The sequence below is a fragment of the Mirounga angustirostris genome, unplaced genomic scaffold, assembly GCF_029215605.1.
Source record: "Mirounga angustirostris isolate CCGP_5_RB_7025 unplaced genomic scaffold, mMirAng1.0.hap1 SCAF_1, whole genome shotgun sequence".
NCBI lineage: Eukaryota > Metazoa > Chordata > Mammalia > Carnivora > Phocidae > Mirounga > Mirounga angustirostris.
Window position 1 is genome coordinate 45,177,973 of NW_026991709.1, and position 21,786 is coordinate 45,199,758.

The 21,786-nt window shown below is 38.8% G+C and overlaps 1 protein-coding gene across 1 annotated transcript in view; it reads right to left on the bottom strand.

Annotated features, from left to right (window-relative positions):
- Positions 1-10,182: 10,182 nt before the first annotated feature.
- GABRR3 (gamma-aminobutyric acid type A receptor subunit rho3) overlaps positions 10,183-21,786 on the bottom strand; it is a 43,742-nt gene continuing 32,138 nt past the window's right edge. Inside the window, 3 exon segments of the mRNA XM_045863629.1 lie at positions 10,183-10,459; positions 10,461-10,483; positions 15,025-15,221. Coding sequence (XP_045719585.1) covers positions 10,183-10,459; positions 10,461-10,483; positions 15,025-15,221 — 497 coding nt within the window.

A 21,786-nucleotide genomic window follows, 5' to 3' on the forward strand; every position in this document is an offset into this window, starting at 1 on the left:
AGTGGCTGGCATGTCTAGAAGGAAAAGGAAGGGAGAGAAAGTGAGGAAAAGGAGGGGAGGGGAGAGAAGAGCTTCCAACATCTATGGCATTCTTAACGTACTGTTTGAGTAATTTGTTCATCTTTTGCTTTTAGTCCATTGAGTTTAAAGTTCTTCCAGAGGACAAGAAGCAGACTACTGCGCAGTCTCCAATTTATTTATTCCAGAGTCATTAAGAAGTTGATTATTTTGTTTCTGTAATCCATTTCTTCATGAAAACGATGTCATGGATAGCCGAGTCATGGATGGCTCAGTGACCCAGACCTGCCCAGAAAAGCCTGCAGAAGCCCCCAGATATCTGAATCAATAGACTAGCAATCCTCCTGTGGAGCCTGGGAGCAAGATGCTGAGATGATAGGAGAGAGCAGAGGATTCCATCCTTATCTTGTCTTAGACAGAAACCCTGAAATAGACTTGTCTAGGATTCTTACAAAAATAAACTGCACTTCTACAGGGGTGCTTTATGTTTATGTCCTTTGTGTTGCTTCATTAAAAGACTCCTTTCAAAGCCAAGTTTGTCATCCTGTCCTGTGATCTCCTAGGTTTTCCCTCCTACTGAGCTTTAGGTTTTAGCCACCTCACTGTGGCCCCCACTGGGCCTCCCACTGGGCTGCACCAGCACATCTCTGTCCTTCCTCCACCTCCAATCAAGATGATGCTGGGCACAAAAAATCTTAGAATCATGGTGTGTGAGTGTACTTTTAAAGGTTACTAGATCTAACTCAGAGAAGGAGATGCCCAGTATATGAACTTAGCTGTCTCTTTTTGCTAATGCTGTTTCCTCACTTATAAAGTGAGGTTGAACCAGATAATTCTGTATTATCTCTATTGCCTCTCAAATTCTATAAGCCTAAGGGTCTGTGCACCAATTTCCACAGGATATTAGGAGAAAAATCAGTCTGACTGGAATCACTCATTCAATCTATAAACATTGAGGAGCTTGTAAAATGACTAATACTTGTATTAGGAATTTTTGTTTTTACACTTCCTTTTATTTTCTAGGGCTATCACATTGCAGAATCCCAGGAAGCACAGATATTATTTTAAACTGTGTGAATAGTGCCCCCTATGTATTTGTATTCACTTTGGTCCAGAAAGGATCTAAGTAATTTCTTTCTTATATATGATTTTATTTAATATCTATGCTATTATTACTATCATCCTAACTTTTACAAACAATTTATATAATATAAGGAAACCAAAGCAGAGCAAGGTTAAATAACTTGCTCAAAGTTATACAACCATTGGATAGTAGATCTGGGACTTAAATCAAAATCCTATGCTGCCTATCGACTAATCCTCTTTTTGGACCTCATTTTCTGCATCTGTAAAAATGGTGAATTTTACTTAATTTGTCCAACTCACAAAGCTGCTGTGAGTCTTGGGTGAGATAGGGTAGGCAGAAGAGTGTTAAAACTGTAAAATGCTATTCACCTGAGAGGCATTATTGTTAAATCCATTACAACATTTTGAACATGATTCATAGGATGAATTAAATGCAACTAAGCTTTTTACACATATATGTTTCACTTTATTGACTACACTCATCCAACAAGTCACCTTCCAACCGACATAGCCATATTGCCATGGAATAATCTTGGTTGGACTTATGGTAACTTCAGAAGCACCATTTTTTTTTTTTTTTTAATGACCCAGGCTGAGGTATTCCAAAGTTAATCTTGTGATACATCTCGTTGAAATCAATCTAATCGACTTGAAATCAATCTAATCGAAAAAAAAAACAGTAATACAATTACTGTTTGGAATTATATTTTACATATTTCTATAACATGTTTTAAACTTCTTGGAGCTATAGGGCACCTGGGTGGCTTAGTCAATTGACCGTCCGACTCTTGGTTTTGGCTCAGGTCATAATCTCAGGGTCCTGAGAGCAAGCCTCACATTGGACTCCACGCTCAGCAGGGAGTCTGATGAAGATTCTCTCTCTCCCTCTCTCTCTAAAAATAAATAAATAAATCTTAAATAAACAAACTCTCCGGAGGCAGGAAATTTCTTTCATTTGTTCTGAAAACTAGGACAGTGCTTTGCACAGTGTAGTTTACTCAATGTTTACAAAATTGAACTGGGTTAGTATTCCCATTTTCTTGTCTTGCTTACAGTCTAATTTCTTTTACAGGAAGAGGAAAGTCAGTGATAGGCTGTTTAACTTTTTAAATTAAATGATACTCCAGACCTCCCTCCTTCAATAGCCAAGTACTTACAGATGAAAATACGCTGGGTTTTGCCAGTGACTCTTTCCCTCAGAGAGATGTTTTTCTGCTTAATATGTCACCCATAAACCCTGAAACAAACTTATCCATGATTCTTATAAAAATAAGATATACTCCTGCACAAGTGCTTTATGTTCATACTCCTTGGATTGTTTTGTTAAAAATTAAACAGGCTCCTACTGAAAATGTTTCCTGGGAGACTAGCATAGCATGTCTGGATGGGTGAGAGAATCTCACATTGTGATGGCACATTCATTAACTTATCTTCCTTCAAAATTTTTATCATAACGACCTAATAATGACCAACCGATTGATCTCTATGGTGGCAGTAGTTGGGAACTGACAGATCTACTAATGAATCTTTTTCAGCTTTCAAGGAAGAGAAAAATATACATTACATAAACTGCTTCTGAATATAGAAAAGGAAAATAACCCTTTTAAAAAAATTATAGACTCCTGTTATTTATAAAAAGAGATGCATAAACTTCGGCATGGATGGAAAAAGAGTACGAAATCACACAAGGTCCGTCACAGATCTCAGGGTTAACTTCAGTAAACCACAGTGTGTATACCTCCAAAGAACCTTCACCAGTATCCCTTGAAAGCTTCAATATTTGAACACCTGCCACCAGGGATGGCTACGTCATTGGTGGGGCCGAGTGCAAAACAAAAATATAAACGCCTGTTCTAAAAGTAGGGGAGAGTGCCATTAGAGTTGCTAAAATATAGAATGATTTCTTTCCTTTGCAGATTCCCTCTGCACTATAATGGTGATGTGTTTTTTATTTGCTATTCTATGTCATGTTCTAGCAAACACAGGGATACTTGAAAGGTGAGTGCACACATTCACTCCAGGGTCCAGTAGAGCCCTACAGCAGCACTCAGCACCCACGGACGCACAGAAGTACGTGGCTCACAGGCTACTGAGTACCCCCTCCTGCTCACCACTGGACCGACACTGCAGTGCCCAGGCCAGGGGTGGGGAAATCAATCTTCCTGACACACTGGTCAAGGGCCCCAACCTAAAGTAGACTGGCCAAACTCAGGAGATTGTAACCTCCCAGCCAGGGCTCATACCTTCCCTGCATAGGGGGTGGGTGAGAGGCTTGCTCTGGTCCAGGCGTTCTTCAAACACAGCATGACATGGCCAGGCCAGGGCAGGGAAAAACTGTGGGATGTGTGGATCGGTATATAGGCCCCCACCAGGGGCAAGGGGCAGCGTGGGTCTCAGGTGGGGTTGGAAGAGGGAAGCAGGAAAGCGAGGTCCAGAAGCCATCCCACAGGGCAGGAAGCTGAACTGTGCATGCCACACCTTGGTACATGCACCGTTGTTTCAACAGTCTCCACTTACAAAACACATTCAAAGATTACACTATTAAGAATTTCAAGATGGCAACTGCAGAGCATTAACCCCCGCAGGTGAGGTCTTGTGTGAAGGTACTGGTTTCAGGCCCACAAAACCAGGCCTACCTGCCACCCAGAGGGCATCAACCAACTAAAAGAACTAAAACACGTATCATTTAGGTTAAAAGACTTTTGCCCGTTCTTTCCCTAATCCTCCCCATCCATTCTTTGCCCCTGAACCTGGTGGAATGGAGGAGGGTAGGAGAGAGGCAGGTACTAGAGCAGAGTTTACCTTCTTCCTAGGACAATTTCCACAGTTCAGGGTTTAAGCCTAAGGTGGAAAAAGCGAAAACACAGTTAAATCAACTTTATACCTGAAAATGAATCTCCATCATCAAAGTGAGTGTTTTATATGTATTTATGTGTCTATATGTGATTGCTGATTGGCTAATTGACCAATAACTCAAAGTATCCAAAAAGCTGTGAGATCTACCTGAGATGCCAGGAAGGGTAGAGAAGTAATAGCCAATAAGCATATTAAACAGTCATTGATTAAAAGTAAAGTCGTTTTCTATCTGTACCCCCAACGAGTTCAGATTATTTCATATAAAATATGATTCATCTATATAATAAATGGTTAATCCACATGAATCAAGTAGAAATTTACTGCATAAAAGGGGTAAGAGATAATGTCATGAGAGAATCAAATGATCCTAATAACTTGAATAATTTGATTATTTCGGTCAGGATGGCATATTACATTGATTACTTGGTGACCAACGTGTAATTAATTACTTTGATTGCCCAAAGACACACCATCTTTTGTACAAATGAGCAATAATCATCTGATTGCATTAAGCTAGACCAGGATATTATCCAAAATAATCAAATATAATTAATTCTACCTTCAAATCCAAATCTTCCCTTAAGATACACACTATGGAGCTCTGAGTTCATTTTATGAATCAACCACATTTTTAGCTCCTACCGTTCTCTTTCTTTTGCCTTATTTTTCTCTCCTGCTTCAAGTTCACATTATCTTTATAAGTCACATTAAATTATTAGAACTCACTTTCACAAAACCATCTCTTTCTTCACTGTGTACCTGAACTGCATATTCATTTAAAAGCTCTTTAGCAGGTCCTGAGGCTTCCTTCACAATGATTTGGCATTCAATTTAAATATAACTTCACCCAAGATACAACCTAATTAACAAAACCTATTCTAAGTTATTCTGGGGTGGTGTGATTGCTCTAAAAATTTATTTGATGTGATGTGTGGGTTTGTGTTTGTAACACTCCTTTAAAGTGTAAAACACTTGAAACACCTGCATTAATGTTCTCTGAAGAAGAGAAGAAATGAATGTTAACTTTCTTTCTTAGGGGGCCTGGTTCGGTAGCTAGTCTTCTTGGAAATATTGAAGCCTATCTGTCACTTTTAAAGGACTCAGGCTTGCATATCAAACTTCAGAAAGTGTTATTGCGGGGCGCCTGGGTGGCTCAGTCGGTTGAGCGTCTGCTTTCGGCTCAGGTCATGGTCCCAGGGTCCTGGGATCGAGCCCCGCATCGGGCTCTCTGCTCCGCGGGAAGCCTGCTTCTCCTTCTCCCACTCCCCCTGCTTGTGTTCTCTCTCTCTCTGTCAAAATAAATAAATAAAATCTTTAAAAAAAAAAAAAGTGTTATTGCTTCCCAATAGGTTTAAGAAGATTTGCTAATGGTATTATAACTTCATCTCCTTTTGATTGCCCAAGGCAAGGAGTGAGAAACCAGCAGCACAATTTTGTAGAAAGCCTTTAGAAGCACTCTTGTAGAAAATAAGTTTCTATAATGAACTGTATCGATCCTGGGATCAAAAGTAATAACTCATCCATCAAGTGAACTAATTGATAATAAAATGTAGTTCAATGTTTCCTACATCACATTAAGTATCAATATATTGAAAAGAAAACTATGGTAATTTTTCTCAGTGACTGAAATCTCTTTTCCGCACTTGGCCCCAATTATTGATCAAAAAACATTATGATTCAGCAGCAGATTAGAATTGGAAAAACAAGTGACAGTGTTGAACTTTATCTGAAGCCCCTGTGTTCCTGGAAAGTAGCTAGAGTCCAAAAATCTGCCCCTGCCCCCATTTTGTCTTCTGAGAAATGAACACCTTGCTGTCCTATATCCTGAGATAGGAGCTGCCTCTCCCACCTCTACCTCCACCTCTGAAGAAGACTCCCTTGCTTTTCTGTCTTTTTGGATTTCTGGGCCCCCTTCCTTTATTTTGAGATGTTGCTCATTAATGAATATCCTCCCCCTTGCAATAAGCTGATAAAATCGTCTCAGTTAGCCAGTGCATTTTGTCTTTCAGTTTCTTCACAAGAGAAAACAAAATGTTCAAGTTCTCTGTTAAGTTCAGGGAGGTCAAACTCAATTGGAAAGTGATATGATTTTAAAATGACCAGGACGTCCCAGTTTAACTGTTTCAAAGCAATGTTTACAAGGAAAGCAGAGGTGGCTCATTCCACAAATGAGGTAGACGGGATGTAACCCTGATGGTGTCACCAAAGGACCTGTCGGGAAATAGCGCCAGGCCCTGTCATAGATTTGTGGTAAAAATAGCCAATTCCTTACCACCCTTTTCTCTTATTTCTTTGAGGCTGTTGTTAATCTCATTGGCATTTTGACCTTAATAATGACGATAGAATTAGGTAGAATTCCTTTCCTCATTCATCTCCATGTTAAAAAATTGTGTGTGTGGATGGGAGTGATTCGAACAGGCTTATGAGCAGCACAATACAAAATGATAGACCTTATTCATGAAAACTAATCCACCTGCAAGGATTAAGACAATGTGACCATAAATTATGATCGTGTAGCAACTCATAGGCAAATATTTGCAATCTCAATTACTCTCCTACTTACAAAAAGGTCTTGTGATGGCAATCGCAGTCATGGAAGAAAGCAGAATTTCAATATATAGAACTACCTTAATATAGGTATTTTATACTATGTCTAAACTTCTTTTATAAAGGGAACACCAGTGGATATATATCCATTTAAACAGACAGGTAAGTGAGTCTGACATGGCAGATTCTAGTGGCAAAAAGGAATTCTTATAAAGGAAATAAATGCTGAAATTTGGATATGGCTAAAAATTGTATTTGTTTCTAAAATAATTTTACTTCAAAATATTCTTTTTAAAAAGATTTTACTTATTTATTTCAGACAGAAAGAGAGAGATAGAGAAAGCACACACAAGGGGTGGGGGGGCAGGCGGAGAGGGAGAAGAGGCAGAGCAAGGAGCCCAACGTGGGGCTGGATCCCCAGGACCCTGAGATCATGACCTGAGCCTAACGCAGATGCTTAACCACTTATCCTGCTTAACGGAATGACTGAGCCACCCAGGCGCCCCTACTTCTAAATATCCTTTATGTTGCTAATTGCAGCCCGTTATAATCACACGCAATAGGAAATAAAGCAAATGTTCCACAAGAGGAGATGGGTTAAATAAACTATGGTATACTTATTCAGTGGACTGCTCTGCAGCATATAAAAATTATTTTGCAGGAAAAAATGGCATAGAAAGTTGTTTATAAAAAAATTTAAATAACTTAAAAGAAATGTTGCTTATGATCCAGAGAAGAAAATCTGGCTACAAACTGCGTAAGTTAGACATATTCCAAATGAGAATATAAGTCCAATAAGTTAGGGAGTGTCCATCTTTACTGTGTCCCCAACACAGTGTTTGGTATGATATAAGTGCTTAAGTAAATAAATGCAAGTGTATACAAAATGATTCCATTAGAAAAATATGTTATGCGTAGAAAAACTCTAAGAATATGCATTAAAATGTTAACTATTTAATTCTGAGTGGATTTCTTTTGCCAACTGGTATTTTTAATTTTTATATTGAAATTGTATTTCTTTTGTAATCAGAAAACAATAAAAGTATGTTAAAAATATATCTTTTCATAGATTTTCCAGAGTAGTCCCTATAAAATATCCTGTTTCTATATTTAGGCAGTTTACAGAGCTGGCTGGCTTTTTCTTAAATCTTGGAAAGCAGCTTATTTTCTGAAATCCTCACATTTTATCCAAGCTTATCCTTCAGTGAACAATCACACACAGTCTGTTCTGGATTGTGACCAGTAAATGAAGTGAAAATCAAAATGAGGTAACTATGATATGCTGTCACTCACACATTTCTCAGGTAACTGTGATTTCATTCTTTTTGAAATAATGGAACCAGAAGCCTTGGTGCTCCCTGGTAGAAATCAAGCTCACAGGAACAGTTCTCTCCTTACAGTCTTCACAAACCACAAATTTGAGGAGATGAAAACTGGCCAAAATCCCAGAGGCTCATTCCAAATGCTCTAGTAATTCTCTTGAGCAGTAAACATAGTTTAGACATTACTGAAGAATGCAAAGACCATTTCTAGACATTAACAGAAGTTACATTTGATTGGCCAACAATTGTGCATTAATACTCCTCAGGAGGAATGCCGAGTGTATGAGTAGTGTGGTGGAGACCCATTCTTCTAGCCTAGATTGCCAAATGTATTCAGATACATTTGATTTGAAATTGGGAAGCGAATATGCCCAGGGGAAGCTTTAAACATCCTGAATGGTAGAGTTCAAAGTGGAAGAAAAACAGTCATATCTGAAGAACCAGAGAGTTAGAAGAACAGAATTGTGTAGATTTGTTCTGTTCATTTGTAGATTTGTCTGTTGGTTTGTTTTTTTTTTTTAACATCAGTTGTATACAGAGTATGTCAGAATCAGAAATATTAACACGACTGTAGTACCCTGCTCAACTAATAGCTACAAATTCTCAAAGAACCCACCTAGGATATTAACCTGTTCCATATTTTGAAAATATAATCCTACAAAATTACTATTCCTTTTAAGTCAGGCTTAAAAACTATTAAATAAGTAGTTTTAAAATGTATTTATGGTCTATCTACAATTATATGGAGAAGGGTTTTAATAAATTATATTAGCTCAATTTCGGACAGTTTCCTAGAAAAATATAATCCTTGAAAAGTTTTGAAAGAATTATCGAATTTGTGTTAGGAAAATAGAGTGAAGTATCCCAGATACTTAGCCTGCCTATGAGGGAAGTTATGGTAGAGATGGAATTTGCCTTTAAATCTTTTGTACCAAAAAGGAAAATAAGTTTCTAGAACATTATGTCATTCACAGCAGAGAACCAAAATCAATGTTATTTGTAAATAAGCAGGAAGTTACTTGTCTCTACACCTGGCACGAAGTAATTCAAATGGTTTTGGTTTACTTAATGGTGAGATAAATGGCAACACACTAAAAGTAACACACCGTTTAATTTATTTCCCTTAATTCAATGCCAGAAATCAAAATAGGAAGGGGACTATATCGTACTTCCTACTGAGGGCTGATCTCTACGTGGAATCTTTTTCACAAAATACTTAACACGACAGCATGCACATTGCTAGTCTACAAAATGAATACTGATCATTGGAGGTTTTTCTACTTAACAAACATTTATTTAATACCCACTTGACCTGATTTACTTGGTTCAACCAAAGTTACTATGGGATTACTATAGGATACATAAATTTCATTCAATTTTTCACTCAATGCCATGTCTGGAAGCATCTTTAGTTGCTTATAAATTGAGAGTCCATCCCTTCATGGATGTTCTTTTCTTTTGGTATCCCCTTTTCAGAACTCAGACAGTACAGTGGACAAACCTCTATCTTTACAGCTATTGCATTTATTATTTATGATAGCTATCACTTCCTGATAGGCTGTGTACTCACCGACAGCAGGAATGTCATCTTGTTTTTTTTTTTTTTTTTTTACTAAATAGCACCTAATAAAGTGCCTGGCACATGTAGGAGATCAACAAACATTTGGTGACTATAGTAACTAATTAATTAAATGCCTCCCAAAAGCTATAAAAGCTATAACTCAACTACAAAATACAAGATTCTCTTATTGAAGATTGATGTATTAATTTAACATTAGGATAGGAACAAAGTTTAGATTTTCTGCTCTTGGAGTCAATAGTATATGAAACATAATAGTGAAATAAGACAAAAGACGTGGTTGGAGATGGACAGGGAGGCTCTTCATGTGCATCTCAGTTGTGTGAGTATCCATGGTACCACCTTGATGCTGATGTTCTTCCTTACAAGGGTTCAACTCTGTTAGGTAATCTGGTACTTGACTAGCACTAAGGAATAAATGTTTCTTAAATTATTGTCATAGCTTTATTCCTTAGGTAAGTACAAAAAGCTTACATTTAGAAAGTAAGGAGGGTCTAGGAGAAGTAATCACAAAGTCCTTCCCTATGGGAATTGTTTTTCTGCCATATGCATGTCTGTGACTCATGTATAGAGTTAAATGCTCCTGGGACCTTAAACTCTTTCCTAGATGTAAATCAGTCAACTTTCAAATCTTCTGTAGGCCAGGAGAGGTGCCTGGCTGACTCCCAGTTTAGTCTAGTACTGTCCAACTGATAATCAAGAGTTGTTTGTTGCTGTTACTGTTTTTAACATAATCTGATTCCAAAACAACCATTATACATTGGGAATTCCTCCTCACATGTATATACCCCAGTAAAACAAATTAAATATAATATACACAATGGGAAAGAAAATCCTTGAATAGGTGTCAATGACATGGTTATTCTCCAGAATGATTCTACCAATATGCCCTCCTAAGGACTGCCTTCTCTTTATCTGAGATGAGTCTGTGCTGGGGCTGTCTGTGGATCTTTCTTGTATGGAGTCCTCTTCTGAGTGTAGAGAAAAGGAAGTCTGGTCCATTTCAGTCTTGCTGTCATGGTAACAACCATCGAAGGCCATGGCTTGAAGTATCAATATTATACATTCCAGAAAGCTGACAAAAAGACTTTTGTTAGTAAGTCATGAATATGGTTCTGTATGTAGGAATTACAGTAAAAGTCTAAACAATCAGATTTTTAAAATAGTTTCAAGAAATGCTAAGAATGTTTTGCTTATTTTAAAGAATAGAATTCTGGTTTTGCTTTTGGTACCTGACTAAAAATCATTTTAATAATAAATGGAAAACATCATCATAGAGATTTGTTTTTAGTAGGGATTTAGCAAGGTTTATTATTATCTCCATAGAGATATTTGAACATTATACAAATAAATGTTTCACAATTATAATGTCATTGTCTTCTAATTTAGTTCTGGCCTGATAGACTGGAACACTCAAATGCATGTTTCCCCAGAAAGGAACAGTTTCAGGTTTCCCCTTTGTTTCTGAGTAGTATGAGTTGTTTGCCATAATGTTGAGTTGAAACTGAATATGATTTATCAGAAGAGCAATATAAGCCAATTGGATTTGCTTTTCAACATATTTTCCTCTTTAGAGAAAACATAGCAATACACCCAGTCAGTGTGGGGTTCAAAACCAGAACAACATCATCCGGTGATCCATTTATGCTTAAATTTGGAGTAAGGGTAGGAAATGATTTCAGCTGCTCTTTTTAAGTGCAAATTGGCCAAGTCTTCCTATTTTTGCTGGGAAGTACCTATAAATGATACCAACATATCCCAATTAAACAACTTGAAATTGGCTTATTTTTCAGAAGGAGAGAATTATCAATGCTTTCTGGCTCCAGTGCCTGATTGAATCTAAACTACCATTTTTCTTTAAGGTTTTACTTTGAGGGAGATAGTAGTTCTCGCTGATACAGAACAGTGTCTATGAAGCAGCTGTTACTAATTTCTTTCTGAGAAAACAAAATCACTTCTTGATCTATAGTAAAGTGAAAAAACAAACAAATATGAACAGGCTACCATGGGATGAAATTATTTAGAATTCAAATTGGAGGCTACAGAGTAAATTCTGCCAAAACACGTATTTGGTTCATAGCAATTAAAAACCTAATATTCTACTGAATTCAAGAGACATAGAGAATATTTTATGTCTTCAGTAAACTAACCAAAGACCCATACTCAAGTTATGTTGTCCTTTTTTGTTTTAGCTTTAGAAACTTTTCATAGTAAAATGAAAGTGGATCATACAAACATGACATAGATCAAGACTCAAAAACTAACCTCAGATAGCCAAAAATAACATTAATAATATATTCAACTCTGGATCTGAGGGTAGAATAACTAATACAGTCTCTTCAGTGGTTTCATTATAGCCACCCAGAACACTGTTGGCTTATCCTACTGAACATTATGATAATGTAGAACCATTTATATAATTGATGAAATCTTGCAGTATACAATTTACCAGTAGGGTGCTAATTTCCTTCTAGTAAAAACAGTTTTAGAATGGGTCTTTAATTTTTCACACTAGTCTACAAATAAGCACATACCCAAGGCATCCTATATCTAAAGTAGAGATTTGACTGTTTTATATTAAGTTCTAAGTCCTGGAAGTAGGAATACATTTGGATGAAGGTATAAGAAAGAAAATAACTTCCTTTCTCCTTTCTGGGCAAACGTCAACACTAGGGATGATTTTTCCATGGCCCTTGATGTTCTTCCAGCTCTTGGCATCCAGGGGGGGTTGGGACAGGGGTGTGATGGTGACAGTGGTAGGTAATGAGCTTTGCTTAACTTCATAGGGAGGAACTCCATACCCTAACGTTCCTGGTCTTTCTCATTATCCCTCCATTACTCCACCATAGAGATTTGGGAGAAGGAACTAGCATGTGTGGTTCAGTTCCTTTTGAGTCCTCACTTTGTGATCTGCATTGGTATCCAAGTCTGTTCTCTGAAATGAGGTAAAAGGAGACTGTCTTCACAGGGAGAGTCCTGAATTGTCTAGCTTCACCAGTGACCAAAAGAGTATGTTTAGTACAATGATGAATTATTAGTGAGCCTGCCTGCTCACATATCTAAGGCACTTACTCCCAACTGCTTTATCAACAACAAAGGTGACATCATCCTATCTATCCGTCTTGTCCCCACATATTTCTCTCTCTAAAACTCAGGTATAGAGGAAAGAAGTATCACCGGTTATCCCCCGAACCTATAGACATGTCCTTCTGCCCTGTGCCTCACCAGGGCATCCTACCCCTTTAACCATTTCTCATCTCAAACAGTCTGTCCCACTATCCTTGTTGAAACTACTATTCTTTCAGAGCCTCTGTCCTGGGCACTAATCACAATAAGAACTTAACATTTGTGTAGCATTTTATAGCTTGCAAAAGTTTCAGACCCATTTATTACACTATTTACAATAGCCATGGCAGATAAATAGGAGAGAAATGCCAACATGTTGAAAATTACAAATGATGTTTAGGAGACAACCCAAAACGCAGAGCTAGGAAGTAGTGGAGTAGGTTTGGCATCATTTCTTCAGACCCCAAATCTTATGGTCTGTCATTTTACCCCATAAATACAGGAATGGCAGGTAGGACATTTCTTTGAGATCATTGCGCCTTTGAAGGAGGTGGTTTCCGGAGGCTGGTGAAAGGGAAAATGGGGAGCTGTGTAAGGGGCACAGTGTTTCAATTTTGTAAGATGAAGAAGTCCTGGCGATTCCTTGCACAACCAGGTGAATATTCTTAACACTACTGAACTGTACACTTACAAACAGTTAAGATGGCAAGTTCTACGTTACATGGATTTTACCCCAATAAAAAAATTTTTAAAAAACATATGATGCTTATTAACTCAAAAGATTCTCTCCTTAGTGTTACACAAGAAGAGTGTGTACAAACCCATCTAGTGAGAAAGAAAATTCAGTAGTGTGAACACATGTGTTGTGTGGCAGGTGGGGGTGGGGAGATGTAAACAAGTTCGGAGTCAAAAGACTAGATAGAGGTGGGCCGGGATTACGACAGTGCCTCTTTCTTGGGTTAACCATTTCCCACATAAAAATAAAACAGAACAACCACCAAATTAATTTCCTCATCACACATTTTTTTCTCTGTCATCTTTCACTTCACAGATTATCTAAATCATTACTATTCACAGTGTGGGTAATGGACCAACAGCATCTGGGGCTTGTTAGAAATGCAGACTCACTGATCCCATACCCCAGAACTACTGAACGAAAATCTAACAAATCCCAGGTGATGTGTACACTACCCATTACCACATACTTGTCTAAAAGCTCCTGGTTTCCTCACACCCACCTAGCAGTCACTGTGGGTATGCATGTGGCAGGGACACTTACTCACATGTTGCCAAGAAATGGAAGCATCAGCAAAAAAGCAAAATCAGCTCCTATTACAGCTTTGACTCAAAGGATATATAATAGAAGAATAAAGGAGCATTACAGGAGATCTGAATTGTAATTGCATCTCTGTTGGCTGTGAATCTTTTGGCAAAACACTTTCCTTCACTAAAACTCTGCTGCTTCATTTTAAAAATAGAGATAATAATCTCCGTAAGGTCTACCTCATGGAGCTGATATGAAGGTTCAATTTGAAAAGAGGATATAAAACATCTGAAAAGTAAGAAATGCTCTGACTACAAGTGTAACAAATATTAAATAATGTTTGGGTCATGTATAATTGTGCATGTAAGAATTTCTTAAACCAATGTAAATATATTATATTAAAATTATGTGCACACACATATAGTCTTAAGTGTAGGCTAGCAAACAAATTGATATGATCAATTAGGTTTTTGAAGTATAATATCTTATGTCATTTCTCACAACGGCAACGAACTGGCGCCCCAGTCCTTTGTGAAATGAAGCAGGTAGATATCAGTCTATCCATATTTATTAAACAATGGCACAAGAAAGATGTGATGACATTTAGAACCCAGAAGGCACCTTTTATTCCCAGTATACTGTGGAGAGAAGAACCTCTCTTTATGTTCTCTCACTCCTTCAAGTGACAAGAAGAGAAACATAAATCCTAGTTCTGGTAGAGAAATATATCATTTATGGATTGAGAGCATAACCACTGGAGTCAGGGAGAGCCAGAAACAAATCCTGATTCCTCTTAGGCTATGTGACCTTGGCCGAGTTACTCCGTATCTGCTCCTATTTTACCTCTGTAAAATGAAGGTGATAAAGAACCGACCTCTTGGGGTTGCTCAGAATTAAATGACATACTTTATGGTAGGTGGTTAGTATAATACCAGTACATAATAAACACACATTAGCTAGTCTCATCACTGTCGTCATCATCATCATCATCACCTACTTGAAAGGGTATAGTTTGTACATCAACCCTTCCTTTTCAAAGGATAGAGTCCGTGGAGGGAGCACACTGAGAGAAATCATGAAAAGACTCCTGGCAAAGGTGAGTAAGGATGCTGAGGAAACCAGCCAGCACAGACAGAATAAGGTTCACTATTAAATCCTGTAAACTTGCACCTGGCCAAGGCATAGAGACTTACTACAAGGACTTATGACACTCAGGAGAGGATTATAGGTAAGGATAGTCTTTTTCACATTCCAGAAGGGATCCATGAGTTAAAACCAGGCAGTACCTTCCCTGTCTTGTTGAATTGTTCTCGCTCTTCCACAGTGGTGAGGTAGTTCACAGCTGCATACTCAATGACTGACAGGAACACAAATAGGGAGCTGACCCACAGGTATACATCCACGGCCTTAATGTAGGACACCTGGGGCATGGAAGCACTCATGCCAGAGATGATGGTGGACATGGTCAGCACCGTGGTGATTCCTGCCATTGGAGAATAGGGACAAGCTCAGTGACATAACCATTCCGTTCTGGGATCAGGTGCTGGATTATATCAGGGGATGTATTTGCTCACAATATCTGGTGAGCAAAGTTGGGAGTGGGGGAGGAAACCCAGCCCATTACCCTTGTACACATCATGAGCCTAAGCAAGAAGCTCTCCTTGGATCTGTCTTTCCATCTTTTTCTTGCCCTTACCCCAACTGTCCATAGCGTTTCCATCCTTCCATCGAAAGACTTCACAGACTCATACCCATCTCTAAGGATACATTTCTTTGCCCTCCGATGGGCCTCTTTAAACCATCCCAGAAAGGTAAAAAATGTGTTCAATTCTAAAAGTCCTCTGGGAAATAAATTCTAAAACCATTCCTACTACCCTTTCCCATCATTTTACACTTTTCCTTTTAAAGAAATTGTCTTCGAGTCAGTCTTTTATCTTTCATTCATCAGGGAGTGGTCTTGTCATTTTCCATATTTTTCTTTCATATAGAATACTTACAAGCCATCAGTGTTGCTATTACGTTGTCCCTTGTTACTGAAACTATAGTTCAATTGAGATTTAGAATGGAAGTGTATGGTGGAGGCTCAGTTCAGTGTAAATACTTACTATGCACTTGTGAAATGCCAGTTACTCTCCCCTTCCCTCCTATCCCCTCCCCCCTCCTTGTTTCCTTCCTTTCCTTTCCTTTATTCTCTGGCATAAGTATCAGAAGTGATGAGATCAAGGTTCTGGGGGACAATGGAGAAAGACTGACTCTGAGATTTCCTTAATAAAATGCTGGCCTAGGGGAGGGCTAGTCTGTGTCTGCACTAATTTCTCAGAGGGATGATGTGAGAGTGTTGCCTGGAAAGTACAGTATTGTAAATATTTGAAATGCACACTAGCTGGCATGGCTTTATTTCCTAACTTCCCACTAGGGAGGCAGAAATGGAGTCCTTAATGATTTTTATAAGTTGTGAGGACATTTTAATGTCAACAGACGGAATCCCAAACAGCAGGAAGAGCACCGTGATTTACTCCTAAATGTACAGACACAGCATGTGGACAGCTTTCACCAACACATTTCTACCCTTTCAACAATAATTCTTCAAGGTTCTCCTCTGAGGGAGCCCATATCAAAGACAATGACAAATCTACAGAGCTATTCAATTTAAAATTAAGTTTTACTGTTTGTATGATCAAGACCAGACTTGGGGATTTGGCAGCCACCACAGGAGGGCCCTGGGATCTCACCTTCACACTGATTTGAACTCCAGGAGAAGTCACTTGAGTGCTATTCTAGCTCTTACCATTGAATGCAGGCCACCATCTCACTGAGTCCCGGGCTTCCCCAACGATTGAAATATCAACAGTCTGCATATCGGTGGATGCTGTTTGCAGTCCTGGCTACATAAGCATGGAGATGTGAAGTTTTTATTCCCATTACAGGTGTACATGTAGCTGAAGCCAAGATTATTAAATAAAGCTTGCTTGCCTTTATTGAATGTTTACCCACCACAAACCTAGGTAAATATTATTAGCCACACGTTGCAGAAAAGAAATATGAGCTGAGAGTGGTTAAGTAACTGGCCTGAGTTTTGTCAGTAGCAGGATCGGAACCTTTCTATTTGAATGTAGAACCCAGGTTTTTTACACACAAACCAGCTGCCTCTCATTCTAGACCTATAAAGGGAATCTTTTTTTGTTCTTGAGATTATACACCAATCTCAGAGCATCTGGGTGGCTCAACTGTTGGTTGAGCATCCCACTCTTGATTTCCACTGGGGTCATGATCTCAGGGTTGTGGGCTCAAGCCCTGTCTGAGGCTCCGCATTCAGCACAGAGTCTGCTTGAGATTCTCTCCTTCTCCCTCTGCCCCTCTCCCCCTTGCTTTCATTCTCTATTTCTCTAAAATAAATAAATAAAACCTTTTTAAGAAAAGATTATAAACCAATCTCTATACATGAAGCATCCCTGAGAGAAGACACTGCAAAACTGAGGGTAGAGAGGCGCCTGGGTGGCTTGGTCAGTTAAGTGTCTGGTCAGTTAACTAACTTGGTCAGTTAAGTGTCTGACTCTTGCTTTTGGCTTAAGTTGTGATCTCAGGGTCATGAGATTGAGCCTTGCCTTGGGCTTTGCACTCAATGTGCAGTCCGCTTGAGATTCTCTCCCTCCCCCTCTCCCTCTGCCCCTTCCCCACTCATGCTCTCTCTCTCTCTCTTTCTCTCAAAATAAATAAATAAGATCTTAAAAAAAAATCTGAGAGTAGAATTATGTCAGGAAGCATGAAGGTATTTTGTGTTTTTCAAAAAGCTAAAAGTCTCATTCCTTTCAGGACTTCACTGGTAAAACTGAAAGAATCCTACACTGACATTCATATTTAGTATCTTTCCTTATTAGTTCAAAAAATTTTAAATGCCTTTTCTTACTGGCCCTCTAAGATAGAACTTGATTTTTTTCAATGGACAGTAACATGGGGCTTAACTGACAAAATAAGGATTTAGAACAAACACAGGAGTATATATGCCAGGCAGGTCTTGTCATGCATTTTAAATTGGTGACTGTGGCGCCAGTAAAGGAAACTGCATTATCTATTTTTTGCCAGAGAGCAATAAGCTATCAGTCATTTTCCTTCAAAGGGGACTTAGTGCAGCTAATTTACTATATTTCTTTCGAAACCAGCATTTTAAATTTTGCTTGTTTAAAATGAGTAATTAAAAAAAATAGAGAGTGGGGAGGAGGGATTGTTTGAGTTTGCACATAAAGGATGGGAAAGCTGATATATAAATTCTTAATGCAAAAGAACTTGAGTCAGGAATATTACAGCCACTAATTAAACACACTTATGTCTTGAGCCACCCCTTAGAAATACATTAATCTTGACAAACTGTATTCCTTCCAAATCTAATAAGTTAACATCCCAATAAAGGCATTTTAAACATATGAAGTGACCATTTAGTCAAAGAAAGGTTCTATGCTGGGATTAAAAAATTATTTTCTCACCTACCAACATTGCTATGCATGGTCAGAAAAGTGTTAGGACAAAATATTTAGTTTGGTGCATGGGACTCAACTCCCCTGAGCCCATGAAGTTTCACTATATTAACTCTTAAGGACATGTCTAGGGCCCTACAAAACCCTTTGGTCTGGGGAGAGTTACTCATCTTTGTGTTTCATTGGCCATTTTTGGCTGTGTATGGAGAGGTTTGTTGACTGGTGTGATGGTAGTGGGGCATGTAGGCATCACTTATAGAACTACTGAGTCAGTTCATCCCTTCAGTAGCTGTGTTGTGGGCAGCTCTTTTGAAGGGATAGGTATCTACATTCGCCTTTAAATGAGTAAAAACACTTTCCCTGTAGGCCTAAGCAGAAAGAAAATACTAAGTGATGTGAGGGAAAGGAAGGTAGGCTGGATATCCTAACACCATCACTCTATGGCCAGCAACCAACGACCATTATCCCACGAAGGTGGTGCCAGAGTCCAGGGCCTAGAAGTTCTGGTAACCTCTATGATGGTTAAATGAATTGCTCCTAAGTACTTACTTCTTCAGTTCTATGGCATATTTTCTGTTAGGAGACATTTTTCTTTATCAGTGATGACATGCCTGAAAACTTTAGTTGTCTGTTTCCTGGTAAATGACCCGATGACTTAATATGTTGTACGTGAATGGCACACCCCATGCAGAGGGGCCAAATGAGAAAGATGGAGGCAAAGAAAGGAAGGACATAGAAGGAAGAGATGAAAGTACAATAGTACTCATCCTTCCATGAGGGTTAGGACACCCTTGAACAGCTTTACAATAGTCTTGCTTCCTCTCCACACCAAATCAAATGGAAAGATAGATTAGTATTTTTAACCCATCCCATATTCCAAGTTATGGTAGCTAATTTTTTTTTAAAGATTTTATTTATTTATTTGACAGAGAGAGACACAGCAAGAGAGGGAACACAAGCAGGGGGAGTGGGAGAGGGAGAAGAAGGCTCCCCGCAGAGCAGGGAGCCGGACGCGGGACTCCATCCCAGGACCCTGGGATCATGACCTGAGCCGAAGGCAGTCGCTTAACCAACTGAGCCACCCAGGCGCCCGTTATGGTAGCTATTATCTCTTATGAGAATTGCCTAGTCTTGGGCGCCTGGGTGGCTCAGTTGGTTAAGCGACTGCCTTCGGCTCAGGTCATGATCCTGGAGTCCCTGGATCGAGTCCTGCATCGGGCTCCCTGCTCGGCAGGGAGGCTGCTTCTCCCTCTGACTCTCCCCTCTCATGTGCTCTCTTTCTCATTCTCTCTCTCCCAAAAAATAAATAAAGAAAATCTTTAAAAAAAAAAAAAAAAAAAGAATTGCCTAGTCACAAGTGATATTTCCGTGCTGTTCAGCCTCCATTGTTTTTCACTTGAAACATGACAAATATGAAAGGATCTTAACCAGCAAATGATTCATTCTTAATTAGCAAATGAATCCAAATGTGGAAAGGTCTTAGCCAGCAATGAATTATCACTGTTTCCAGTTAGTAACTAAAATATAGTTATTAAAACATGTGGGCTAAACACTGGCAATTTAACAACTATATACTGAGCACAAAATATGTGCAGGGTACTGTGCTAGTCACTACAGGAACAAAAAAGGTGGTCATAATGATCCTTGGCCTTAAGGAACTCACCTTCTACTAGAGGAGACAAGATAAGCTACCAAGGCACCCCATGGCTACATACAAAATAGAGGAAGTAAGGTAGAAGAAATACCTTAGAAGAGATACGAAACACCATGTGGCTCAAATATGTGAGACACCATGTCTGCCTGGAGCCATTAGTAAAAGCTTGTGGCCATTGAGAAATGGCAAGACTTTGACAGAGAAGGATAGGTAGAGAGGGCATTCTAGGTAGAGTAAGAACAAGAACAACGGTACAGAAGCACTGCAGAGAAGATAAGCAGTTAGGCATAGGTGGCTGTTTGAGAACATTGAATATTCAAATTGGTTGAAGCTTAGGGCAACTGTACTGGGGCAAGAATATGGTTGAAGATTTAGCAAATAAAAATATGGGACGCTCAGTTATATCTGAATTTCAAATAAACGACAAATAATGTTTTCGTATAAGTATATCCCCTGCAATATTTAGGATATACTTATACTAAAACATTATCTGGTGCTTATCTAAAACTCAAATTCAGCCAAGTGTCCTCTATTTCATTTGGTGACCCTAAAGTGACACCTTGGATTCCAAGCTGAGAGTATTTATTCTAATGGTATTTAAGATAGAGTATTGTGATCACAGTTGACTTGAGATATTATTCTGGTAGTAGGGTTGAACTGTGGTAAGAATAGTAGGAAGTGAAATAAGCAATTATAAGGCCTGTACAAGTCCATACTACAACTTTGTGCAAATTAATAAATTTTCTGGAGGATGTCACCCCTTTTTTCTGGAGGATGTCATCCCAAACCATGTCCCATGGAGCTTGGGCTGGATTTCTGCTCCCTACTCCCATCTGGGTCAGATTTCACAGCCTTGCAAGGTGACCCTGGGCAGGTAGGGGTCTGTTAGAGCAATCCAGGGAAAATTAACAAGGGTCCCAGGTCTGGTCAAGGCAAGAGGAGTGGAAGAGAAAAGATAAGCATATTAGAGAGAAGGCTGACTCTGAAGATTTAGATACCTTATAGCCACAGTTCTCAAAGTGAGGTCAGTGGGTCCTTTGGGCTCCCCAAAACATTTTCAGAGGGTCTGTGTAATGAAAATGAGTTCCACAATACTAAGACATTGTTTACCTTTCTCATTATGTTGATATTTGCAATGGTGGGAAGCATTGGAGGTAAAAGCTGTTGTTGCCCTAGCATGAATTAAGGCAGCAGCACCCAACTGACCTAACAGTCACTGTGTTCTTCAGCTTTTAGCATCACAATAAAAAAATCTGTAAAAATTGTTAATTTTATCAAATTATACCTCTGTGTATATGCCTTCTTAATATTCTGGTTAATGTAATGAGCAGTATATAGAAAGCACTTCTGCATACCAAAGAGCAATGGCTATCTTGAGGAAAAGCACTCAGGCAATTGAGTTATACACTGAACACCAGATGCTTTGAAAAATGGAACACCACTTTCACTTAAAAGAACAACTCACAGACAAACTATGGTTGTTCAGATTTGGATATCTGGCAGACATTTCTCAAAACTGAGTAAAGGAAGCCTCTCACCTGAAGTAAAACAACTCATGATATTTGTTGTCTAATGATAAAATTTGAGCTTTCAAGTCAAAACTAGAATGATGTTGAATATGTATCCGTCACTATGACCTTGACAGCTTCCCACTACTCACTTTTTAATGAGATTAATGGTGACATTAATGAATGTGCTTTTTAAAAATATTTTATTTATTTACTTATTTACTTATTTATTTAGTGCGAGCAGGGGGATGGGCAAAGGGAGAGGGAGAGAGAGAATCTCAAGCAGACTCCACACTGAGCACAGAGCCCAACACAGGGCTTTATTCCACAATTCTGAGATCATGACCTGAGCCAAAATCAAGAGTCAGATGCTTAACCAACTGAGCCACCCAAGTGCCCCGAATGTGATTTTTT